The sequence below is a fragment of the Arvicola amphibius genome, chromosome 6, assembly GCF_903992535.2.
Source record: "Arvicola amphibius chromosome 6, mArvAmp1.2, whole genome shotgun sequence".
In the NCBI taxonomy this organism is placed as follows: Eukaryota; Metazoa; Chordata; class Mammalia; order Rodentia; family Cricetidae; genus Arvicola; species Arvicola amphibius.
In genome coordinates, this window is record NC_052052.2 from 6,296,572 (window position 1) to 6,322,980 (window position 26,409).

General features: G+C 50.6%; 1 protein-coding gene across 8 annotated transcripts in view; it reads left to right on the forward strand.

Annotated features, from left to right (window-relative positions):
- The first annotated feature begins 3,740 nt into the window (after window positions 1-3,740).
- Window positions 3,741-26,409, forward strand: part of H6pd (hexose-6-phosphate dehydrogenase/glucose 1-dehydrogenase) — a 29,625-nt gene continuing 6,956 nt past the window's right edge. The window contains exons 1-4 of one of the 8 annotated variants that reach the window (XM_038334862.2): window positions 3,741-4,012; window positions 10,226-10,361; window positions 16,896-17,532; window positions 19,054-19,171. In XM_038334862.2, coding sequence (XP_038190790.1) covers window positions 16,915-17,532; window positions 19,054-19,171 — 736 coding nt within the window. In that variant the 5' untranslated portion in view covers window positions 3,741-4,012; window positions 10,226-10,361; window positions 16,896-16,914. Of the gene's footprint in view, window positions 4,013-4,317; window positions 4,456-8,599; window positions 8,934-9,707; window positions 9,798-10,225; window positions 10,362-13,745; window positions 13,957-16,895; window positions 17,533-19,053; window positions 19,172-26,409 lie in introns of those variants that run through there. The other 7 variants (XM_038334860.2, XM_038334861.2, XM_038334857.2 and 4 more) reach the window with 7 other exon arrangements.

Here is a 26,409-nt window from a genome sequence, read left to right on the forward strand (position 1 = left end):
GTTCCTGTCTCCAGGTTCCTGCTTTGAGTTAATCTTGGATTAGGAAATAGAAGCTGAAATAAATCTCTTCCCAAAGTTGTTTTGGTCATGGGGTCATGGTCTTGGTCACAGCGGAAGAAAGCGAACTAAGACACCCAGTTCTCACAAAAAATGCAAAAAACTTACCTGGCAAGGGATTTGTACTTAGAACATTTTTAAAAACTCAGGCTGGAGAGATGGCTCAGCAGTTCAGCTTACATACTGCTCTTCCAGAGGACCCGAGTTCCATTCCTGGCACCCATACCAGATGGCTCACAACAGCCTGTAACTTTAGCTCCACGGATCTGGAGCCTCTGGCTTCTCCTCAAGTACCCAAACAGATACACATAAGACCAAAAATGGGCAAAGAACCTAGTTAGACATTCCCTCAGGAAAAAAAATGATAAATAAGACAGTGGTCTTCAGCATCATGAGCTACTAGAGAAAATGCAAACAAGCACAAGTAGCTCCCCCTTCGTAGCCTCGAGAATGGATGGCTACAATCAAGATCCAGACAACCACAAGCCTTGGTGCATTGCAGGATTTGGGGAAAAGTACAAACCGTTTAGGAAAACAGTGGGTCAGGTCCTCAAAGGTCATGCACAGAACTGCCCCGTGACCCTGCCGTTCCACCATGAGTATACACCCAAGACAAACAAAAGCTGTGTTTACATTAAGACATGCACACATGTTCATAACTGCATCATTTTCAAGAACCAAGAAGCAGAAATAATCTAAATATCTAACGATGATGGAATCAACAAAAGAAAGCACATCGATGCAATTAAACATTATTTATTGGGAACTGAAGAGTTGGTTTAGTGGTCAAGGGAGCTTGGTGCTCACTCCTGAAGTGAGCTGGAGTTTGGTTCCCAACTGAGGTTGTTTGAATGTAATTGGCCCCCATAATCTCACAGGGAGGTGTGGCTTTGTTGGAGGAAGTGTGTCACTGTGGGGGCGGGCTTTGAGGTTTCCTACGCTCAGGATACTGCCCAGAACCTCAGTTGACTTCCTGTTGCCTGAAAGATGTAGGGCTCTCAGCTACTACTTCCGCACCACATCTGCCTGTATGTGGCTGTGCTCCCCGCCATGATGATAATGGACTGAGCCCCTGAAACTGCAAGCGAGCCACCCCAATTAAATGTTTCCTTTATAAGAGTTCCTGTGGTCCTGGTGTCTCTTCACAGCAATAAGATCCCTAACTAAGACACCAACACACATTTTGGGTTGCCCGCACAGCCCATACATAACTCCAGTTCCAGGGCATCTTGTGCCCTCGTCTATCCTCTTCAGGCACTTGTACACACATATATATATATATATACACATAAGTAAAAATAATCTTGAAAACACTTTTGGGGGACTAGAGAAATGGCTCAGTGGTTAAGGGCACTGCCTGTTCTTGCAGAGAATCCAGGTTTGGTTCCCAGCACCGTATGGTGGCTCCCAACCATCTGTATCTCCAGTTCCAGGGGCTGTGATGGCCTCTTCTGACCTCTAAGGGCACCAGGTGTGCATGTGGAACACAGGCACCATGCAGGCAAAGCACCCATGCACATAAAGCTAATAAATAATTAAAAATGTATTTTGGCTCAGGCATGGTGGTGTACACAGCTTTAATCCCATTACTTGAGGAGACAGAGGCTGGTAAATCTCTGTGAGTTCAAGGCCAGCCTGGCCTACATAGAGAGTTCCAGCCCTTCCCCCAAATATGGAAAATCTAAAATGAGAAATATTATAATTTGGGATTATACAAGTGTTCCCCACCCACCCAGTTTAGTATCACGAGCCCTTAAATCAGATGCCCTTTACTGACTGAGTCAGGAATTGCACCCTGATAGGAGTAAGAGAAATTTTCAATTCTTAACTTTTCATCTAAACCTTGAAGATAAGAAAATTCCCAGGCCAAGGAATTTTCAAACTGAGAACAGTCCTCAGTGAAATCAGGAGGGAAACTGGGGATTCCTTAGATCACAAGGCACCGAGCTGTGCCACCAAGATGGATGATAGATGAAGCAAGACCGAGCGAGAAAATGGCTTCTCTACAAAGGATCCGAGCCTTGAGCCCTGTAGCCCAGCCAGACCCGAGCCAGCGAGCGGTAAGATGACAGCTCTATGCTGTTTAAATGTGGTACCCTATTATGGCAGCAAAAGAGAATGAAATAATCGCTCCTTTACGGAGCCAATCTTAAAACATAACAAGTCATTTGGAGGTTTCTCATCTGGGGATGAAAATGTCTACCCATGGCTGAAAAACGTACGGCACCTGTTCCCTCCCTCCCTTCCCTCCCCTGTGAGAAGCAAGGAGCCAGCCAGTAGAGCCGACTAGGGGCATGGTGCCTGAAAATAGAAACTGCAACGTGATTTTATTTCTAACTCCATAGACATGTCTGTGAGTCATTCATCTCTCTGGGTTTCACTTTCCGTGTCTGCAAGGCAGGTTGAGTTAACCCCCGACTTCTGTTTACCCAGTATGCTGTGTGAAGAGGAAGCAAAGTCCCCACCAGTGTGCTTCATAGGCGGAGCCCCTGGTGACTTCCTTACCTAGGGCAAGATAAACCTGATGCAGTCTGCCCATAGAAGCCTTCCCCCCAGAGGCACTTTCCTCCCCAGCCCCACCTTCCTACTGAGAGCACACCTTTGCAAAATGGTTTGGAGTGGGTAGTAGCTGCTAGCACAGAGATGAGAAACTCCAGGCAGACAAAGGCACTGGAACCAGTCCCACGGCAGGCACAGACAAGGTTCCTAGGGCTGATTTGGGAAGACAGTGGTCTTCTACCTAGACTATTGGGGTTTTTATATAAATGGATTGATTCTCTGAAGAAATTTAATAAATTGTTCAGATCAGACAAGAAGATGCAGGGTAGATGGATCTGTGGGTACAGAGACTGCTGTACGGGTATGAGGACCCAAGTTTGGATCCCCAGCACCCACATTAAAACAAGTCAGACACAGTAGTCAGTGGCCTGAAATACAAGTACGGCAGATAGACCATGGTAATCATGGTAATCAAGCCTGTTGGCCTCACTTGGTCCTTCTGGTCCTGCCAAATTCCCCTGCTAGTGCTATGCAGGCAGAGAGCAACCATTGTGAAAGAAAAGCCAGACTGGTTCACGTTTTCTCTCACACCAGGAGGCTTTCAAGGTGGCTCAGAGGTGGCCATGCAGCCTTTCTGCCTGTGCGGTGGCTCGGAGGAACCTCTGAAGAAGGAACAGAGCCATGGTGCTCCAAGAGTAAAGATGGGCACCCTCATCCAGGAGGGGCCCAAGGGCATCCTGCCGTCGGTGCAGTGCCATCCCTGCCTTCGTTAGCCCGAAGTTGCTTGAGGGCCACCGAGGGAAGAAGCAGCTTCATCTTCAGCGTCAGGAGTCATGGGGGACACTGTAGGGTTAGCATTAAAATGGTCGTGAGGTCAGACGACAAGTCAGAGACACCGCTCATCCACTGAATTTTCACAACGACACATCCACTATCTCCACCCCAGCAATCTTTAGGGCACACGCCGCTTTCCCGCGCAGCAGGGCAGCCCTGCCATTGAGAGTATGACCCGGATAGCAGAAAGGACCACGAAATCAAGGCAAGAAAGAGCCCAAGTGTAGCAGCTGGACGCTAGGAAGCACTTGGAGGCCCCGCCTCCTCTACCGCGCCCGCGAGATAGGGGGCGTGCCCAGGTCCGAGGCTCCGCCTCCTGCGCGCGCTTCGCCCTAGGCCCCACCGCGCGCGCTCCTGGCGCCCGGGTGACCGCAGCGCGGGGCCGCGGTGGCCAGAGGCCTGCCCGCTGGGCCCTGTCGCTACGCAGCCTGAAATACTGCGGCATCCCGGGTTGATTTTGGCCTCGCGCCCGGGCGCTCTCGGAGCACCGAAGCGCGGCCCCGAGTGAAGCGCGCACCGAAGACGAAGCGCGGGCAGGGGGTCGCAGGTCCCTTCCACCCCCAGACCCCAGCCGCCTGTCGTGCTAGCCAGCCCGGGCCACTTCCCAGAGGAGCGAGATGAAGTAAGCTGCACCCCCCCTGCTTGCTCTGGGCTGCGCACTTCTTGCATCCAACGGCACGCTTGCCAGCGGGCCATAGAGATGGCTCGGGTCCCACGGTGCTCGCCCGAGTCACCGAACCTTCACCCGCACGCTCCTCCTTCCGCGGAATAAAGGCATCATCACCCCACCCCACCTCTGCAGGGCCTGGGGATACGGTGCAGTTAGGTGATGGGCCAGTAGGAGGCGGCCAGGCCCCTTCCCCGGCAGCCCTGGGGGCCCGGCGCGCCCTTGTCCCTAGGCTTCCCGGAACGTGCCGCAGAGAGCGAGCTGGTGATTTCCCAATGCTTAAACTTTGGCAGCTGCTATCGCAAGAGCGTTTCCTGCATACCGACCCAGCAAATTCTTTTCCAGGGACACGGGGCCTCTGAAAGCCGGCTTCTCCAGCCTTGAATGCTTAGCCGGAAGTAAGAACTGAAAATTCCATATGGCTGATACAGTAGCTAGTCCGCCCCTCTATCGTGGCCCTTGAAAGGTCACCAGCTGGAAAACCAGGACTCCTATAGTCTCTGCCGTGACGCATGACTGGCCTAATCTTTTGAATTGATGAGGCTAATCCTTATTTTGGGAGCACATCCTAGAAAAGCGGCTGTTTAAGAGGGGCATAGTGGTGTACATCTTTAATCCCAGCACTTGGAGGGAGGGGGGCAGAGGCGGGAAGATCTCTGAGGTCGAAGCTAGTAGCCTTTTCTGCAATTAGCTTTCTAGGCTAGCCACACAGTGAGACCCTACCTTAAAAAAAATACTGTGTTTGACTTGAGCATGGCTCATTTTTAAAAGAGTTTTATATTTAACAACAACAACAAATTTTAAATACAAGGTGATTTAACAGAAAGCAACAGATTACTATTGGCTGTTTGGGTAGATCAGGGGCCATTTTAAAGAGAAAGAAAAGTCGGAGTGGTGGGGCCCATCCATTGTCTCAGCATTTCTGAGACTGAGGCAGAAGAATGGCCAGCCCAGGCCAGCCTGGGCTACCGGGCCACATTCTTCTCTCAAAACCAAACCAAACAAAGCCGTAAAGGAGAATTAGGAAGATTGCTTTGGCTGTTGGTGGCCCAGTGCTCCAGATCTGCCCGGAGCAGCTGTCCTGGGCTGTAAAGTCAGGAAAACCCCTTAAACCATGTCCTCACGAAGTACGTTTTGTTCCCTGATCCGGTTTCTTCTTACCAGCCACTAAAATGAGGTCGTTTATCCCCATTTTACAGCAGGGACAGTAATCCAGAAGTAAGCCAGGGGTTTAGGGCTGTGCAATCACAGGCTCACTTCTCACTGGGGCCATTGTTTTCCAGCTAGGACATCGTAGGTGCTAGGCAAGCCCCAGACCTTTGGCTACAGCCCCAGCTCATACTCCTTTGCAAATACGTTATTTTTAAAAGATTTTTAAAAAATTTGTGCCTGCATGTGTGTAAGCATACCATGTGTGTGCCGTGTTCGGCTAAAAGAGGGTATGGGCTCTCCTGGAACTGGAGTTGTAGATGGTTATGAGCTGCCATGTGGACATGGGAACTCAAACCTGAGTCCTCTGCAAGAGCGGCATGTGCTTTTAACCACTGAGCCATCTCTCCGGCCTCATTTATTTTATTTGTATGTGCGTGTGTACGTGCGTGTGCGTTCACATGCCTGTGGAGAACGGAAGAGGGAGTTGCAGTGCTAGGAACTGAATCTCAGTCTTCTACCAGAACAGCAAGTGCTATTAACCGCTGAGCAAATTCTCTAGGTCGCCCCCCAAACCCCGGCCTAGTTTGTTTTATTTATTTTGTGTGTGTGGTTGGGTGTTTTATCTCCATGCATATCTGTATGCCACACGTGTGCCTGGAACCCCTGGAGGCCAGGTGAGGGCTGGAGTTACAGATGGTTGTGAGCTGCCAGGTACATATGCCGGGAACTGAATTCAGGTCCTCTGCAAGAGCAGCAGGTACTCGCAACTGCCGAGTCATCTCTCCAGCCCTGCTGTGTGTTTTGGGAACAAGGTCTCCTTTTGTATCCCAGGCTGGTCTCAAGCTCTCAGCCCTTACCCTCAGCTTCTTGGGTTGCCAGCTGTGGACGGGTACCGCGACACCCAGCTGTCATACTCTGTTCTTCTGGCCAGATGGTAGACTTCTCAAGAGCTGAGAAGGGGCCATGCCAGCCCTGTAGCTCTTCAGCCTTTCGTCGGTGTGGTCAGATGGACCCATGCCTTGCAGGTTTCCTGTAGCAAGATGGTTCGTCGCTTCTGAGGCTTGGTGGGAGCCACCTTCATGATGCTCATGTTCAGTGGCAGAAGCTAGCATTTTGGGAGAGCCTACAGCTTGCCAAGCACGGCGTTAGAGTGCTTTACATGGATCATCTTCGTGTGTGCATGTGACGGACTTGCTTTTCTGTTTTGTGGTTGAGAACACAGGTTAGACATTGTCTCAGGTCACCCAGCTGCAGAGAGGCCTGGACTAGACAATTCCAGATTGTATACTCAGTGTCTTCACCCACAGGGCTTTTCGGGTTTGCTTGGGTATCAACTCCATGTTTTCCTATATCAGAAGGAGGGCATTTGAGTCACTATTAGGCAAGTGGATATGGGGCCTTAACAGAGACCAGTGAGAGGCCATTAGTGTTCGGGGTAACGTGGCAGCTTAGAGCAGTTCCTGGCCAGCTGGCTTATGTGAGCAGCCACTGGCAGGAAAACCAGTAATGGCACACCATGCTGCTGTCTGCCACTTCGTTGTTTGGGGATTCTTTTTTCCTCTTCTTTTAAGGTTTATTATTATTATTTCCAGGTATGAGTTTTTGCCTGCATGTATGTATGAATACCACGTGTGTACAGTGCCTGCAGAGGCCAAAAGAGGTCGCTGAGTTCTCTGGAACTGGAGTCACAGATGGTTATAAGCCATGTGGGTGCTGGGAGCTGAACCTGCGTCCTCTGCAAGAACAGTAACTGCTCTTAATTGCTGAGCTGCCTCCAGCCTTTAGCCACACACTTTATAGTGGCCTCGGCGGTTAGCTCCACAACCAGGCCTGTCACCTCCGAGGTTGTCTGACCATCAGCAAGATAGTTTACCTTCCCGTGACTTAGTTCACTGCTCTGCAAATGGTTGATGACAGCACCTACCTCACAGAACAGCAGCAAGAGTGCAAGGGTTCGTCGCTTGTCAGACTCCAAGCCCAGCATTTGGCAGATGGCATTTGCACCATAAATAGCTCACACTACCGAAGTGCTGTCATACGCAAGAAGCAGCTGCTGGTGGGTTGCAGCGGCACGGCGCCTGACGTGGCCGTTACAATGCGTTGTTTCCATGCCAGTGTTCAGTCCTGGGCATCTTGTTCATGAGGTTACAGTGATCCTGTGCAAATGGCATTTATTTGGTCATTGGCAAATGTCACACGGAGCTTGCTGAGTGCTTGGCCCTGTTTTGGATGCCAGAGACACTGCACTGAAGGGAACATACCTCTCCCTGCCTCAGGCTGGACGTCATCATCATATAGACATAGGGCTGGGGATGTGGCTCATTTGGTGGTGTGCTTGCCTAGCATACATAACATATCCAACACGGCACGAAACTAAACATGGTGACTCATGCCTGTCATCCTAGCATTCAGGAGATAGAGGAGGGAAGAGAAGAAGCTTAGCGGTTAAGAATACTAGCTGCTCTTCCAGAGGACCTGGATTCAATTCCCAGCACTCACATGGCAGCTAACAACTGTCTGTAACTTTCATTCCAGGGCACCTGAAGCCCTATTCTGGCCTCTCCAGGCACCAGCATGCATATAGCACACAATCACACACAACACCCACACGCATCAAATAAAACAAGGAAAGTCAAGGTAATCCCCAACTACATATCAAGTTTGAGGGCAGCCTAGGATACAGGAATCTGGGAAGGAAGAAAAGAAGGGAAGGAAGAAAAGAAGGGAAGGAAGGGAAGGGAAGAAAAGGGAAGGGAGTTCAGGTCATCAGTCTTGGTGACAGGTGCCTATAGCTGCCCCCAGATATAATTTGAAGGTCGATACTGGTATTTTCCAACAGACCAGACACCTCTTAAGGTTTATGATCTGAACATGTGCGTGTTCACTGGGACTTATGGAAGCCGCATTTGAGGTAGGGTGAGAGGTGTGGTGGTAAAGGCCTGTAACCCCGGTGCTGGGGAGAATGAGGCTGGAGGATAAGAGTAGAGGCCAGCCTGGGCTACAGAGAGATGCCTTGTCTCAAAAATAAAGAAACACAGACCTGAAGGAGGGGAGGGAGGGGAAGCAAAAAGAGGGGAGGGAAGGAAAAGGAAGAGAGGAGATTTGGGGGTAAAGAAGCCAGGTGGATGTTGATGTGGTTAAGCCTAGTCAGCACTCAGCTAGTGGGATCAGAGGATTTGAGTGTGGGTTGATTGATGACTCTAGAGGTGAGGTGGGAGGGTCCAAACTGGACGTACAGGCTTGGGCACACGGAGAGCAACTGGCTGGTCAACTTTGAACAGCTGCTGTGTGGGAGGCGAGGATGGGGCTGGGGAACTTGATTTAAGATCTTTGCCAATCTCCACGTTACAGATATCCTCTGCTCAGCCAATCAAGGGCACATAGCAAAAAAGTGGTCTCATGGCTAGGAGACGCTGTTCTGAGTGTGTGGTGACCTTTGCTCTTTATAGAATTCAGCTGGTTATTCAATAATGTAACTCAGATTTAGTAATAACTATGCTTGATAACCAGTTGTGAAAATACCCAGAAATTTAGCAATCGAACCTTGGAGACTGGTCCAAAGGGGCTTTGGGTTTCATCACTGCCTCTAGCTACCCTCAGAGGAGGCCAGGAAAAGGGCTCTTTGGAAAGAGCTCCATCTGGAAGCCCTGGTTCCCAGATTGGCCACAGCGGACCAAATGCAGATCAAGGTTGAATGACACAGGTTCTGTCTTTGCCTGCTCTGGTGAGTCTGGCGTCAGGGCCTCGGAACTAGAGGGGACCTTTGGTTGATAAGAGCAATTCTCTAAGTGTCCTTTCATTTGAAATCTTGTTTCCTTCCCAGTTCTTTTATAAAGTCCAGCTTTCTGGGCTGTGATTTGAGGCACATCCCCTCTTTTAGCTCCATCCCCAGGAGTCAGCTCTGTCAGTGACTTCTGTGGGAGCTAGAAAAGGGAATGGGGGTAGGTATGACCCTGATTTTCCTTCTCTCTGCTGGCCTGGGCAGGGACAGCTGTGGGCTGGCCTTGTCCCCCTTTCAGGTGAGGGTAGACGGAAGATGGAGCTGGACACTGCCCCTGTTCACCATGGCTGGCCAAGTCTGCCTTTCACCTTTTGGAATGTGAGCAGGGCGTTTGTCTAAATGGGGAAATGCTCAATGACCTCCCTTAGTTGGGCTTGGAGAGCCAAGGGTGTTGGAATCAGATCCCTGTGTGCACACTTAGTCCTGATTCTTACACGAACCTGTCAGAGCAATGTATTGTCTCCCAGAGGAGGCCCGCCTGTCTTCCTGCTTGCTGACTCCACCTCCTTTTTACTTATTTTATTTTGTGTGTAGAGTGCTTTGCCTGCATGTCCGTATGTGCACCATGTGCATGCTTCGTGTTGGTTTCCCTGGAACTGGAGTTTAGGATGGTTGTGAGCCACCATGTGGGTGCTGGGAACGGACCCTCTGTAAGAACAACAAGTGCTCTAAACTGCTGAGCCATCTCTCCAGCCTCTATCCTCTTTCTTCTTCCTTACTTTTCTTTCTTTTGATATGGGGTTGCTGTGTAGCTCAGGCTAACTCTGAACTCACAATCCTCCTGACTCCCAAGGACTGAGATTGTAGGTGAGTTACCATGTCCTGCTCTAACTGTTTCTTGAATTAAAAAAAAATTATATATGGAATTGTATTCTCTGTACTCTTTTTGTTTGTTTTGTTTCTCCTGGCTGCCCTAGAACTCACTCTGGAGACCGGGTTGTAGACTTGGATTTATATTTCTTGGCCCTGTGACCCCTTACAGAGGTCTCCCCTAGCACTTCCCTGTCTATGTAGCTGCTCCTTGATAGTAGGGCAGGCCTTCCTGGCAAAGCATGGGACCAAGGGCCGGTAAAGTACCAGGACCCACTTAGTTCATTTCCCAGGTGAGGAGGCTGAGGTCTTGGCAGATTAAATGCCTTCTTCACAGTTGTGTGGTTGTTTAGGATGAAGGCAAGAACGTGGCTGAGAATGACATTTTCCAGTGTCCCTGTTGACATCTCTGTCCTCTCCTCCAGCTTCTAGGCCTGTTGAGTGATGGTTTCCTGACTGATTGCTTAATTAGACAACAAAGAAAGCAAGGGAGAAGCAAAGTCCTAAGTGGGCGTTTGTCCTGCCTCATGACCCACGTCTAGTGTCGGGTGCACAGCTCTGGTAGGTTCATCTCAATAGGCCTTTCCTCTCAGTCGGTGCAGAGCCCAGAGGGAGGAGCGCTTGAGTAAACCTCCTCAGGCTGCAGCCTCTGCAGCAGCGGGAGGGAGGGCGCAGTGGCTGGAGGGAGGTCAGCGGGGAGGAGAGCTGAGCCCAGGTCTCACAGTCCTCATCCTGGGAGGCTGAGCTAGCTGTGAGATTGGTGCTGGCTTTGCTCAGCAGGGTGCTTGGCGGGGTTGGCTCTGTGGCCTAGAGGTGAGGGCAGTGGCCCAGTATCTCACAGCAGTGGTGTGCCGCTCTAGGGCAAGGAATCACTTTATAGTCAATTAACTTTCTTTCCCTTTTTTTTGCCACCCCCCCAGACAGGGTCTCTAACCTCTTATATTGCAGGCTGGCTATGCATTTCTGACCACCCTGATTTCACCTTCCAGGTGCTGGGTTACAGGGGCACATTGCCATACCTGGCCTATTTAATAGTCTAATTAGTTAACATTTATCTAGTATTCTCTCTCTCTCTTTCTCTCTTTGGTTTCTCAAGACATGGTTTCTCTGTGTAACAGCCAAATTTGCTTTTGCTTTGTAGACCAGGCTGGCCTTGAACTCACAAAGAACCGTCTGCCTCCACCTCCTAGTGCTAGGATTAAAAGTGTGCACCACCACCACCTGGCTAGTATCATTTTTAAAAGACTTTTTATTACTCTTTAGTGTGTGTTACACGTATGCACATGCATATACTTGCCGTGGCGTGGATGTGGGGGGTCAGAAAACAAATCCGTGAAGTGAAATTTCTCTTTCTGCCACGCTGGTTCCAGGGGCTGCAGTTGGGTCGTCATGCTTCTTGGCAGCAAGTGCCTTTACCCACTGAGCCGTCTCATCCACCTGGGGGGTGAGTGAGAGATTATGTGTGTGCATGTGTGTCTGTTGCATTATTTGGTTTTGGTTTGCAGAGAGTCTTACTATGTAGCCTAGGCTGCCTTGAACTTTTAGTAATTTAGTAATTCAGAAGGCCTTAGTCTTCTGACTGTTGGGATGACAGGCATGTGCCCAGGTACATGGCTGTGCATGTTTTTGTTTGTTTTGCTTTGGTTTGGGTCACATACCTCATCTATGTCAGTCTTTCTTCAGGTCAGCAGAATCCAGAATCTGTCATGATTTTTTTTTTAGTGTGTTAGAGACTGGACCCAGGCCTCACTCCCGATAGACAGATGGACCCAGGCCTCACTCCCGATAGACAGATGGACCCAGGCCTCACTCCCGATAGACAGATGGACCCAGGCCTCACTCCCGATAGACAGATGGACCCAGGCCTCACTCCCGATAGACAGATGGACCCAGGCCTCACTCCTGATAGACAGATGGACCCAGGCCTCACTCCCGATAGACAGATGCTCTGCCACCGACTGGGTCTTCAGCTCTTTCCTCACTCTTAATTTTGAGACAGGGTCTCTCTAAGTTGTCCAGACTGACCTCAAACTCCATTTGTAGCCCAAGCTGGCCTTGAACTCTTGACTCTCCTGCCTTAACATCTCAAGGGCTAGGACCGTAGATATGATCCACCATGCCTGGTCTCCGCCATGTTTTATAGATGAAGAAGTCAGGACCAAAATGGATTAAGTTGTTTCGGGAAGTCCTGTGGCTAGGAGGGTGAAGCCCAGTGCTTGGAACCTCCATGCCATGATTGACTAAGAAAGAGGGTTAGCGTGGTAGCGTGAGCTTTATGGTTCGTAATTCATTCCTCTTAGTCTCTTCAACTGTAGTATGAGAATCATGTCAGAACCAGTGGACTGAGGCCGTACAGCTGGCTCTCTCAGTTAATGTTGGCTTCCACAGTCAACACAGGACTTAGTTGAAGCCATTATGACAAGGAGAAGGGTCAACTAAAGCATCTAAGGTTGAGCTCAAGCAGGATCGTTCTGACTTAGCGATGAGAATAGGAGTCCAGGCGTATTTTATTTTTTCCTTTTGTGAATATGGGTGTTTCGTATGCACCATGTGCATGCCTGGTGTCTGCAGAGGCTAGAAAAGGGCATTGGATCCCCTGGGACTGGAGTTAGAGTTGTGGCCTGCCTTGTGGGTGCTGGGGATCTAACTCTGGAAGCAACTAGTGATCTTTGCCACCAAGTGGACTCTCTAGCTTGTCTGTTTGGATGCAGATGCCTCCTGTGCTCAGTGTTCTGGAACCTGGCAGCTTTGGCCTCTCCATCAGAATCTGTGTCTTAAACAGTTCCCCAGGGAACTCAAGCACACACTACAGTTTGAGCTATGCTGTTAAGGTAAAAAAAAAAAAAAAAAAAAAAAAACAGGATCATAATAAAAACCAGTAACATGCCCCCTCCCCATCAACACCCGAGGTCATAAGAGCAGGAGACATTGTACCTGCCTCCAACAGCTGTAACATTCGAGACAGCAGGCTCTGCACCTCGCCTGGGCAGCACAGTAGAGCTGACCATGTTGGTGGACGTGTGGGTGATCCAGCCCCTAGTTGTGAGCATGGGAGAGCTGTCTCCAGTACTCATCTGTCTTGTGGCAGCAGCACCCCCATCAAAGCCTGAGGCAGTTGGAAGAGCATGCCCCGAGGTCCTAAGTGTGGGGGAGCTGTCTCTGCCCTTCATCAGCTGTAGCATTCGGGAGAGTGGCCCCCACATCTTACCTGGGCAACACAGTAGAGCTGTCCCTGAAGGTGTAGGTGTGGAAGAACTGGCCCCGCCCCTTACTCATCGCCTCTGCAAGGGGTGAACTAGCCAGGGCAATGCAGGAGAGCTCACCCTGGTGGTGAAGACAGGGGAGAGCTGGTGGGCTGACAACCCTGCAGTTAGGGCTCTGTGTTGGCCCACCCCAACATCCACCCTATCTGTGATCTGATGGACTGGAGTGACGGGTGGGGGTGGGGTCGGTGGCAGCAACAGGATATCCAGGACGAGTTCCAGAGAGGGCCCAGCATAGATGGTGTAGCACACACCAGGGGCCTTGAATCAGACCAATGATTCTTTGCGATGAACGCCTGCGTGTAAAAGTGTGAGGATAAAGGGCTTACTGCTTGACTCGCCGTGTCACACCCGCAGCTTCCAGGACGAGATTTTCCCTTTCTCCCCTTCTTTTCCTTTTTTTCTCTTAAATTTTATTTTGTTTTATTCTGGAGGGGTGGGAGGGAGATGGGTGGGATTGGGAGGCATGATGTGAAAGACACAAAGAATAAATAAAAAGAAAGTTAAAAACCAAGTAACACATATAACACCCCTGAAAGTTAAAAAAACTAAGTAACACGTAACGCTGATTTCAGGAAGAGTGGTTGTGTAGGTGTTTAGTAATCACTCTGCAAACAATGCTGTTGTAATTCCCAGTGTTGCTTGCTTCAGGAGTTCTGGAATGCAAGAGAGAAGACTGGTTTACCTGGGCATTAGGTCCAGAACACACCAGTCAGAGGACACCGGTGTGGTTGAGGGCCAGAAGGCAGTGTGGGTCAGGTGCCATCCATCCCCCTTGTCCTCAGAGAGGCGGCCTTGGGCTCCCCCACCTGCCAGCCCCTGCAAGACTCCCCAGCTTCTCTCTGTACCAGCACATCCCGAGCCCTGGCTCCCAGGACTGGATCAGGAGTTTGGTGAGCCGCTTGCCAGCTGGCGCCTCCTCCTTCTCCAGGCTGTTCTCTGGGCTTCAGATTTCTCCTGCACTGACCTTGCAGCTTTTCCTTCCCCCGGGGCAGAGCTGTTGCCAGTGGAGAAAGAAAGGCTCAGGTGCCAAGGACAGGAATTGGGAAGCAGAGGAAAATGGAATGCCCTGTAGTCAGTCTGTGTGAGGGTGAGCAGGAGAGGAAGGCTAGAGCCGCTCAGGCCTTTTGAGCGGAGGAAAATGTGTCTTGTAGATGCTGGCACAGACACTGTTATTGAACCTTTGTCTTACTTGGGTGTTACTAGAGCCATCTTGGTGGTGGGTCCCCAGAGAAATGAGGAAGGATGACTAGGACCAGGTAAAAGCAGGTGCATGGCTCACACCTGTAATCCCAGCACTTCAGAGACTGAGGCAGGAGGATTGCCATGAGTGTGAGGCCAGCCTGGGCTACAAAGAAAGACCCTGTTTCATATAATAGCAACAATAATCAAATAAACAGGCAAATTTAATTCCAACTGCACAGTGCTGGTAGGCTGGTCAACTCTGTGGGAGCTTTTATACGTTCGATGATCTCTGTAAGCCCTGGTTTCCCATCTGTGTGGCCGTATTTATTCTGTTCATGCTGTCTGGTTTATGAATGGTGTTCAGCCAGTTTCTGTTGTCGCCTTCACCTTTCCACTTCTGTACTATGCCCCGTTTCCTCCTTCACTTCCCTCTCTCCGATTCCTTCTGCCCTTTCCCAAAGCCCAGCTTCAGTAGAGACCCTGAGGACTATGGTAATATAAACACAGCACTGGGCCAGAACAGAAAAGCAACCCAGTAAATACTCGGGTGCTCTTGTGACTTGATCCAGGCCTCTTGCCTCTCGGATATGCCAGCTGCCACAAGTCAGGCTGGAAAAGCTGACAGGAAGGCATGTTTGTCTGTGGAAGGCCAGCTAAGCAACTGCAAGGACCCAGCTTGCCACTCTGTCACCATGGAAGCTTCGTCCCACAGTACCTCAGCCTTTCCACGTGCAAAGGGGACTGTAGTTAAACTGTCCTGTATGGGTCTTCAGGGCCCTGATCCAGTAAGACTGGACCAAGAGCATTGGGTTTGTGAATATCTGTAGCACTTCTAATCAAAACCCAGAGACGGATATTGGAGTTAGCCTGAAGGTCAGAAAAGCAAAACAGCCAGTCACTGGCTCTTACCTCTACCTCAGTCCAAAATGGCGACCCTGCCTCCAGGAATCTGAGAATGAGACTGTGTCTGTGTGTGAGAGCTGCCTCCTCCCGTCTTATATTCCTCTCTAGTGTTGGGATTAAAGGCATGCACCATTACCGCCCGGTTTCTATGGCAAACTAGTGTGGCTACTGGGATTAAAGGTGTGTGTCACCACTGCCTGGTCTGTGAGGCTGACCAGTGCGGCTGTTTGACTCTCTCATCTCCCTTTCTCCCCTTCTTTTTCTTTTTTCTCTTAAATTTTATTTTGTTTTATTATGGAGGGGTGGGAGGGAGATGGGTTTGGGAGGGATGATGTGAAAGACACAAAGAATAAATAAAAAAAAAACCCAAGTAACACATATAACACCCCTGAAAGTAAACCTACTAAATAACACGTAACTTTGGCAAGCTTTGTTTATTAAAATCAAATGAATGCTACTGCAAATACCATTTATGCCATCAGCTCTCCTGTAAACAGTGGCTAAAGGCAGCAGGTGCTGCCCTAAGCATCACAGAAATGTGGAGTTTATTTTATTCTTGCTACAAACCTGTGATGGAGGCAGCGTGCTCTTCCCTGTTTCAGAGGAAACTGGGTGTCACCGGTCAAGCCCTCGGGTTCTTAAGGACAGGAGCTGGGGTCACAGTCGGGCACCAGCTGCACATTCTTTGGTTTACTTGTTTGTTGTGGTTTTTGATTTTGTTGTTGGGTTGGTTTTGTTTGTTTTGTTTTTCAGACATGGTTTCTTGGTGTAGTCCTGCTGTCCTGGAACTAGCTCTGTAGACCAGGCTGGCCTCAAACTCACGGAGATCCACCTGCCTCTGCCTCTGCCTCTGCCTCTGCCTCTGCCTCTGCCTCTGCCTCTGCCTCTGCCTCTGCCTCTGCCTCTGCCTCTCGAGTGTTGGGATCAAAGGTGCACACCACCACATACCTTTTCTTTTTCCTTCCTGGGTTGAGAATGGGACCCAGTTCCTTGTTATACTGAACAGTTTCCAACTGAGCCCCACACACCCCACCCCACCCCCAAAGTCTGTGCTTTCTCTGTTACATTTCTGTGTGTGTGTGCGCATGTGCACATATGCACGCACATATACATGGAGGAGGTCAGAGGAGAGCTTGCAGGAGCTGATTCTCTCCTTCCACCATGCGGGTCCCAGGGAATGGACTTGGATTGCAGGGTGGGGCCGGCGGGTGTATTTTCACACTGGCCCCCACGCCCTTGAGTAGTTGGGATTTTGTGTGTGGAGTCCAGTAGACATGGGAAAGAGCTGAGTGACGGGTGCGAGATGGTGGCTGTACCCTCTCGCCTGCTACTCTTCCTGGGTTAGGGTTCCCCTGCTGCCCAGCTAGCCTGTGCTCGTGGCAGATGCTGGTTGTGGCTGTGAAGGGGTCCACTCCTCTCTCAGCACTGGGGGCCTCCCTGGTGATTGGGACTGCTCTCTGGTGCTCCTAGCAGCAGAATGTCCTGGTTCCATCACGTGGCTTAGGACTTTCCCGGGCACATTTCCTGCTTGCAGAGCAAGCTCCTAAACACCGACTTCCTGGTACAGAAGCCAGGCTGCTCGGGAGGGAGGGCAATGCTGAGTGACTATAATGTTTCCCCGAGTAACATTGGTTGTTTCTTGCCAGGCAGGAAATGTTTGATGCCCTAGCTGTGTTATTTCCACATCACAACCTCTTGAGCCGTGTCTGATGATGCTTCCTCATTCCTTGTCTCTTCTTCCCAGGTACCCCAAAATTTGGAAGATGCTCGTAGCAGCAATGTACTTGGCCCTTCTGGGCTGCCTGCAGGCCCAGGAATTCAAGGGGCATGTTTCCATAATCCTACTGGGAGCAACTGGGGACCTCGCTAAGAAGTACCTGTGGCAGGGACTGTTCCAGCTGTACCTGGACGAGGCTGGGAAGGGCCATAGTTTCAGCTTCCATGGGGCCGCCCTGACAGCCCCCGAGCAGGGCCAGAAGCTCATGGGCAAGGCCTTGGAATCCCTCTCCTGCCCCAAGGACTTGGCACCCAGTCATTGTGATGAACTCAAGGGTCAGTTTCTGCAGCTGAGCCAGTACCGCCAGCTGAAGACAGCTGAGGACTATCAGACCCTGAACAAGGACATTGAGACCCAGGTCCAGCAGGACGGGCTCTGGGAAGCTGGCAGGATCTTCTACTTCTCTGTGCCACCCTTTGCCTATGCAGACATTGCCCGCAACATCAACAGCAGCTGCCGACCGCACCCAGGTGCCTGGCTACGGGTTGTTTTTGAAAAACCCTTTGGCCATGACCACCTCTCAGCCCAGCAGCTGGCTTCAGAGCTTGGGAGCTTTTTCCAGGAAGAGGAGATGTATCGAGTAGACCATTACCTGGGCAAGCAGGTGAGCTGCAGCTTGGAGCCTGGCATGGCTGTGCTATGTGGGGTGCCAAGGGGCTGACATCAAGGACTTACTACTGAATGTAGAATTGGGTTAGGGTGTTGGGATCCCTCAGCACCCATGGTCTTCTTGAAGGGAGATGGGAGATGTGGAAGCAGGGGAGCCAGTGACTAGCAGGCAAGACCACCTTCTGTCTTCTTGTCTTGGCTTCCCAGAGAGAGAGTGCATTCTCATTCCTCTGTATTGGCCTACCTTCTCTTCAGAAGTGGTCCAGGGACTCTGATGTCTGAATCTGGCTTTCATTTGGGAATGCTGTGGGAATTAGAATTAGCTTAAGTCTCTCACCTGTAGCACGATTAATAAAAACCCAGAGACAGAAATTGGGGTTCAATTTGAAGGTCAGAAAAGCAAAACAGCCAGCCACTGGCTCTTACCTCTACCTCAGGCCAAAATGGTGATCCTGCCTCCAGGAATCTCAGAATGATCTGAATCTCTCAGTGTGAGAGCTGTCTTCTCCCATTTTATATTCCTGTCTAGTGCTGGGATTAAAGGTGTGTACCATTATCGCCTGGTTTCTTTGGCAAAATAGTGTGGCTACTGGGATTTAAAGTGTGTGTCACTACTGCCTGGTCTGTAAGGCTGGTCAGTGTGGCTGTTTTACTCTCTGAACTTCAGGCAAACTTCACTTACTAAAATACAAGTGAAATATCACTACACTCACCCATCTGCCTTTTTAAAATAAAAATCTTTGTCGTCTTGAATTCTGTCTTGAGGCACAAAGCTGATAACAACTTAGACCTGAGAAAGGGAAGTGGGCCCCGAGTTCAAGCACTTCACTGAAGCCTAGACAGGAGCTTGGAGGATCCCCTGGAGATAGAGGGCAGCATCGTTCCACTTGGCTCAGCTCTTAGAACTCTGCTCATCAAGCGCCAGCATTGCCAGTGTAGACTGCACTGGGCCTGTACTCTTCGGTGTCCAGACTGCTGAGCTGGGCCACATACTGGGTAGAGAGCTAACTACCCAGGCAGGTGCTTCATTTCCCATCCAACCCTTTGCATCTGTCGTGGTAATAGTCTCAGATTGCAGTTCCCAGGCAGGGCCAGGCTTGATAAGGTTTCTTTGGCCTGGAAATGAAAAGGAATAATATTAAATGTATACAGTTTAAAGTTTTTCATATTACAATTTTGTCGTTAAATTATTTTATTAAAAATTGATAGTCTTAAAATAGAGGGTTCTTTTTTTCCCCTTTCCTTATCTACCCTCTTTATACTGCAGATTGAACCTAGGCTCTCATGCAGGTGAGGCCAGTACCCACCACTGGGCTACAGCACAGGAAGACAGTCAGTTTAAAGCATGCCCTTTCTTGGCTGGGAACCGTTTAGATCATTTAGTTTTGAGCATTTCCATGGGGCTGTGAGACCTGAGGACCTGGAGCTGGTGCCCACAGACGACTTTCTCCCTGAGCTCCAGAGCCAGGCCTCTTTCACCCAAGAACCTGGGATGACCAGTCTTCCTCCCCGACAGGCCGTGGCTCAGATCCTGCCCTTTCGAGATCAGAACCGTAAGGCCCTGGACGGCCTCTGGGACAGGCACCATGTGGAGCGGGTGGAGATTGTCCTGAAGGAGACAGTGGATGCTAAAGGTGCGTGAGAGCTCTGGTGCCCATGGCTCCTCAGCCTTGCCTGCCTGGTATTTGGTGGCATGCCAGGCTCTGCAGTCTGGAGTGCCGGCCGCGCCTTTGCACCGTGGCCAGCTCTGCTTGGAGGGAGCCTCCTGCTGTGTGCTGCAGGAGCTGACCTGCAGGGACCCGGTGGTAAAGCCCGAGTTGTCAGTGATGCCATATGAGGCATTTGGTGCAGTGACGTGCGTCTGGTGCAGACAAGAAACAGCTGACAAGAAGTCAGTGCTGGAGGTTACTCCAGGTGTTGTGTGTGTGTGTGTGTGTGTGTGTCTTTGTAAGTCTGTCTGTCTGTCTGTATGTGTGTGTGTATTTTTTTTGAGACAGAGTCTTGTAGCCCAGGCTGGCCTCAAAATTGCTACATAGCCAGGGATGACCTTGAACTTCTGGTCCGTTAGCCTCTGCTTTCCTGGTGCTGGGACTCTGGGGATGTGCCGCCGCATTCAGCTACTGTGGGCTTTATGCTACTGTAATATGGGTCATTGCAGCTGTGAGTGATGCCACCGCCTGGGAGGTGGCAGCCACTCCTATGCCCTCCTCCCTCTCAGGTGACCTCTAGCGCCCTTGCTCTTCCTGTGAGGCCCTTTGCTGGCCACTCCTTCCGGAAGCTACAGACTTCCATTGCTCTCTGCAGGGCCTCTCTTCTCTGGTGGTGGCCTCACTGTGTCTCTCACATGCTTGTGGGTGCCAGGAGGGCACCCATCTTACAAAGTGCCATGTGAATGGTGTCAGTCTGGGGTCAGGGGACAGAGTGTTACACTTGTCTCTGCCTCTAGCGTGGTGACCTCAGTGTGTCACTTTTACATCTCTGGCAAGAGTAGGTTTTGCAGGTGATGACAGATAAGGTGGCTTTGAGCTCTGACATTCTGCAGTGTTAGTACAAATTTTTTAGGAGTGTGTGTGTGTGTGTTAGTGCGTGCGCGTGCGCCTGCATGCATACAATGCATACACATAAGGGTCTTGTGATCTTGTGGAGGTTAGAGGGCAGTCTTTGGAGTCAGTTCTTTCCTCTGTGTGTCTCCTAGATGTTGAACTCAGATCATCAGGCTTGGTGGCCAGCACATTGGTCACCAAGCCATCTTTCTGGTCCTGTTATAATTAAAACTATTTTTATATTTATGTCATGTTATGTGTATTAGTGTTTTGCCCAGGGAGGTCAGAAGAGGACGTTGGGTCCCCTGGGACTGGAGTCACAGACAGTTGTGCATCACCACGTGGGTGCTGGGAACTGAACACAGACCCTCGGCAAGAGCAGTAGTGTTTCTAACCACTGAGCCCAGGGTTAAAATCTCTCCAGCCCCATTATTAAAAATTTTGATTACTGCATTTACAACATGGGTTCTTACGTCATCATATAATAACAATCATATAATAATAATTTAAACAGCTAACTGTTGCTATGTCCCCAGTAGCTGTATGAGATGGGACAATCCCTGGCCTTCTCTAAAGGAAGTGGATGGTTCTCTGTCCAGTCCTTGGCTGGAGTGAAGGAGTCTGCCTCTAGGCCAGCACTGTGGCCCTAGTTCTCATGCTTGGCACCCTGCACAGTGCCACCACCCCACACAGATGTATGCCCACCTTCTGCAGCTGTAGGAATTCCCAGGGTCCACCCCCGCGTACCCCAAAGTATGACTTGGCTAGAGGAGAGGTCTCCAAGCTCCTAGACCAAAGATGGGTAGAGGCCTGACCTCTTCTCCTCTCCACCTGCCCTTTCGGCTTCGTCTTTCTCTTCCCTTCGGTAACTCTGGCTTTTCTCCTCTCTCGGTGTGTGTAGTTAGTGCTGGGAGCTCTGGGTCAGGTGGTAGGGTCAGAGAGGTGAGACCCAGACTCTGGGGGGCTGGGGTGGGGGTGAGAAACTCCAGTATGGAGGCTGCTGGCAGACTGCGCTGGGCGGTGAGGAGTGAGGGGCAGGAGGCTAGACAGGGCTTCCCGGCCAGGCTTAGACGGGCATCTCTCCATCAGGAGGTCCTGGCTCCCCCTCCTCCAGGATCCACCGCAGAGAACAGGTACCAGCTCCTTACGGTGACTTCACCTGGGTCTCAGGAAGTCACTGGAGCCCTTTCAAGTGTCTGATGTCCAAGCAGGAGTGTATGCTGCACCTCGTTCTTGCTTTATCTGCAGAGCTGAGCTGCAGATCTGGTCCCAAGAGCGGGGATCCAGTGAGTGGTGCAGCGACCACTCCTGAGCCAACCGGCAGCAGTGTCTACCCCTCCTTCTGCTCTCTGGACTTGGTCTGTTTCTGCCAAGGCTGGGAGGCTGGGTCTCGCTCCCTCTGCCTGGCATTCTTCCCTGTGCTCACCATGGGGCAGGGAAGAGTTCCATGTGTGAAGTTGGCTGTGGTCCTCTCACCTCAACCTTCTGCCCATTTCCTTCACATCCTCTATGGACGCTAGGTGTGGAGACAGGGGCCGGACAGGCTATAGCAAAGGTGCCTTTGACAGTTAGGAAGTAGAAGCCAGAGAACAGACAGAAGCCAGGTGGGTGTCTGGGCAGGTGGACTTGCTGAGTTGAGCCTGCAGCAGTGACAGCGTGGTCTAAGCAGCAGCTGCTACCGGGGTGGCTGTGCCTAGGGACGGGTCAGGGCTCTGGCCACAAGGCTGCTGTAGCAGGTGGATTCCACTGTTCCTAAGCCTCCAGCAGACACACTCCCTCTCAGTGGGAGGCCAGGCAGCCAGGCTCCCCCTTGTTCAAAAGCCCCACACCTAGTAATAGATGAGGCTGCTGTGTGGGACTGGCCTGCTCTCTGGGCTTGCTTCCTTTAACCATTGTTTGGTTTGAGACAGTGTCTCTCCGTGTAGCCTAGGCTAGCCTCCGTCTTACAATATAGCTCAGGCTGGCCTTGAACTCACAGAAATCCTCCTCACTCAGGCTCCCAAGTGCTGGGATATAGACACAAGCTACCACTTCGGTCTTCTTGTTGTTGTAGCTGGCTGGTGGGGCTGCTGTCCTGCTGGGTACAGGCCCAGAGAATAAGCCCAAGAGGAGGGCCTCTGCCGTGGGCCACTTTGGAGATAAGATGAGCACACGTGAGTGCTGGGAGGGCAGGCTTACTGGTACCCTCAGGAGGTGCCTACAGAAGCCTGAGACTCAAGTACAGTCTCCTCCCCCAACTTCTGGACAGGAACTGCAGATCCACCCAGGTGCCAACATCTGGTGGCCATGGTGGGCTTCGATGAGTGACAGTTCCTGTTGGCCTCAGTGCGGGCTCAGTGTTTCCAGGTCTGAGTCCTGCAGTTTGAATTTTAAGCAAAAAGACCAAGGTCACAAGCCATTCCCTGTCCACTGCCTCCCCCCCCCCCCCCCCCCCCCGACTCATGCATTATTCCTACCTAAGGGTAGATGCTGGTGAGTCTACACTGTACTCTGCCTTCTGGGAGGGGGGGAGCCACTACCCAGGCCTGTTCTCCCCTCGCCCCTCCCCTGCTTTGCCTTTGCCAGGAAGGAACTTTTGAACTGCAAGGTCATTTGTCTCTTTCTCTCCCACCCCACCCACCTGGACGGCAGCAGTTCCCCAGCTCCCTCCCCTCCACGGCTTCTGCCGCAGCCTTTGGCTCAGTGGAGCTTGCTGCAGAGGCTGCAGCACAGGCTGGGGGCACACTGGAGGAGAAAGGAAGGAGCCAGCAGTAACCCTGCAGTGTCTGACCTGGGTTCAACCCGCAGGAGGCCCTGACCCCCTTCCCCCAGTCACAGAAGCCCTGGGGCCCTCAGGGGGCTCTCCTGCTGTGGCAGCAGGGGCTGTGGGTGTGACCTTGGTGAGGTCACCTGCTGCAGTGTGGCAGTGACTCTAGATGGCTGGCGGAGGAGTCAGTCTTTAACACCAGAGGTTCAGTAGTCTGTGTTCTGGGTTTGAAGCAGCCTCTGGATCATCAGAACCCAAGCCTCCAGCCATTGTGTTCCTCATCCTCTCAGTGCCCAGGTCTCAGGAATTGGCCTCCCTCATTACCTTGTATTTGTGGACACTCCATACCAACCCAGCGTCCCTCTGCACAGGGCACTCCCTGAGGCTGTCTCTCCTGGGCAGGGTCTCTATCCAGGCTCTACGGAGAGGATGCCTGAGTTAGTGACTGCCCTGTGCCTCTCACCAAGGGACCAGAACAGCCCGAGTAACACCATTTGTCCTGCTTTCCTTCACCCTTGTGACCCATCTGCTGTGCTGTCTGCAGGCTGAGCAGGAGCGGCTGCATCCTCCTGTGCAGAGGGAGGGCGACGGGGAGGGGGAGACGGGGAGAAGCAGCCTGCAGTCAGTCTCTCCCCTGCTCCGCTCTTACCGTCTTTATTTCTAGCGGTCCCAGAAGACATTGGTAGGGACTGCTGCTGGCTTCTAGTAGTTTTTCCTTTGGTTCGTTAAAGTATCTATTTTAGCTGGGAAACCCGGCTCTCCCAAAGCACCAAAGCAGTGGGAGGGGGTATTAGCTCATTTCTGGAGGCTTGACCCTTAGCTCACCTTCTATAGTGCTAAGAGCCTGGTAGTGTTCTCTGGGTGTTTTTCTGTATTAAATTAGATAATATCCATGGGCGTAATTAACAAATAGAGATGCTCTTCAAGTTTACCAGGAGAGGAAAGATCTTAAAATGCCTGTTCCAGCCAAGGTTGGCTTAATGTGCAACAACCTGAGATTGGTCTAGAATGCCCTTGTCCTTTCGTAGTGAGCCCCATCTACCTTTCCATATATTGATAATCTGCGTAATATATTTTTAACAGCTCTATATTTTGTTCAGTTCTATTTATATCACAGAATATGTAGTTTAAATTCTATAACTAGGCATTTTGGCTGTTTCCAGTTTTTGCTATTTTAAACAGTACTTTCTGAATTTTTTTCTGAGATCAGATTCACATTCTGTAAAATTCACAACTTAAACTTTGTGACTCAGTATGTTTTAGTACTTTGCAATATTGCGCAGCTCCTCTCTACTTCTAGAACATTTATGATCTTAACTATTTCTCCTCTGGTATATTTCCACAGTGGGGTCCCTGGGATGCTGAGCAGTTTGGAGCCATCTTCCTTCCCTTAGACTGAGCAGGATGACAGAGGACAAAGTCATGATCCACCCTGGACTCGCACAGTTAGGAGCTGAGTTCACAGGGTCTTTCTTTGAGTTGGCCATATTGCTTGCCCTTTCTCTTTTCAACAATGTGGATTTTAGCTGGTGACCTTTAACCTAGGAAAGGATGCATAAAGCCAATACAGACCCCCTTTAGAGGAAAGAAACATCAGTCCCTGACAACCGGCAGTTCCTGGACAAGTCAGCACACTGAGCACCATGGGAGCGCCAGTGCCTGGCTTTCCACCTGCTGCTCAGCTGCTGAGCCCCGTACACGGTCTCTTTCTCGTTCATGTGTGGCTCTGGCCACAGCCCTGCTCCTTCGTAGCTGACCACACTGGGAGCAGAGACACAAGACCACGAGGCTATGGGTTGTGCTAAGACAGGCACACCCCTGAGCCTGCAATGAAGAAATAAAGTCAGCTCTCTTCCACTCGGCAGGTAGTGAACCCCAGGCAAACAATCTCCCAGAATCCAGAAGCGGGTGGATAAAAATAGGAAAGGGGCCACTCGGGGATTTAGGAAATTAATGAATAGTAAGCAGAAAGTGGGCTTTTAAGGACACCGGTGCTCTCTCCATCAAAAATGCATCGTTCTTAAAGCCGTAACCACCCTCGCCCTGCTTCAATCTGCTCTAATTCATTGATTTTATCAGGTACGGGTTTTCATGTTTGAGCATCTCTGAAGCTGGGCTTGCCATCGAGGGTGCCAGGCTGAGCCAGCAGCCAGCTTCTTCCTGAGGCTATAATTAGCGGGGTTCAAATCTCGGGCTTGGCGAAGTCTGTTGTTGCCTCACCTTGTACCTCCAGTGACCCTTCAGGGATGACCACCAGAAGCCACGCCAGCACTCTTCAGAATCAGCGATTTTAAATGGACATTATTGTGGTGTCCTTGCACTTTTCTCATAAAATGCCAGCTACCTTTTTAAAAAAGTATTTGTTTCTATTGTATGCATATAAGCATCTTGCTTGAATATACATCTGTGCATTGCACGAATGCCTGGGCGCCTGTGGGAGTCAGAAGAGGGGTCAGACCCCTGGAACTGGAATTAGGGATGGTTGTGAGCCACCATGTGGGTGCTGGGAACTGAACCCTGGTCCTCTGTAAGAGCTACGAATTCTGCCATCTCTAGCTCCCTGAAACTACCATTTTTAAAAGATACATATCTCTTTAAAGGCTTCTACTTTTAATTTTTGGGTTTTTTTTTTCTTTTCATGAGAGGGTTTCAATATGTAGCTCTGGCTGTCCTGGAGCTCACTATGTAGACCAGGCTGGCCTCAAACTCACAGAAGTTTGCCTCCCAAATGCTGGAATTAAAGGTGTGGGCCACCACTGCCAGTCTCTATTTTTACTTTTAACTGTGTGTGTGTGTGTGTGTGTGTGTGTGTGAGGGAGAGAGAGAGAGAGAGAGAGAGAGAGAGAGAGAGAGAGAGTACAATGTCTGTGGAGCCCAGAAAAGGGCATCAGATCCCCTGGAGCTGGAGTTTAGGTAGTTGAGGGTGTGGGAACTGAACTCAGATCTTCTGGAAGAGTGGCAAGTGCTCTTAGCCTCTGATCACCTCTCTAGCCCCCCAGCTGCCCTTTTCAATTCCAAATGGTCACATGTCTCTCCAGCAGGGCAGGTTCTGCCGACTCAAGGAGCCTGCTCAGGACAAGCATGCTCAGCTCCACAAGTCTAACCTGGGATCGCCTCCCCTCTATCTGTTTGCATTAAATATTAACTAGATTCCAGGTAAAATTGTACTCAGAAAATACATGCAAGGTAAATATAACTCTGTAATAAGCAATGCAAACGGGTTTTAATTTAAATTTTTTATTTTGCCCTCTTGGGAATGAGCCTGGAGCCTCGAGCATGATAAATAAACATCCTACCACTGCTCCACATACAAGTTCCTTCCTACTAGTTCTATACTTCAAAAACCCTTTAGCGCACTCATTTATTTATTTGTGTGTGTGTATGGGTGTGTGCATGCTGTGGCACACATGTGAAGGTCAGATGTTACTTGTGGGAGGTTCTGCTTTCATCTTCTGGGACCTGCGGATTGAACTCGGGTTGCCAGGCTGTCTGAAGGCTCCCGTCTCCGCTGGTCACTCTTACAGCCTCCCCCCCAGTTAAAAGCACGGTAACAGCCCTTGGGTCCGTCTCCTTGGACTCTATC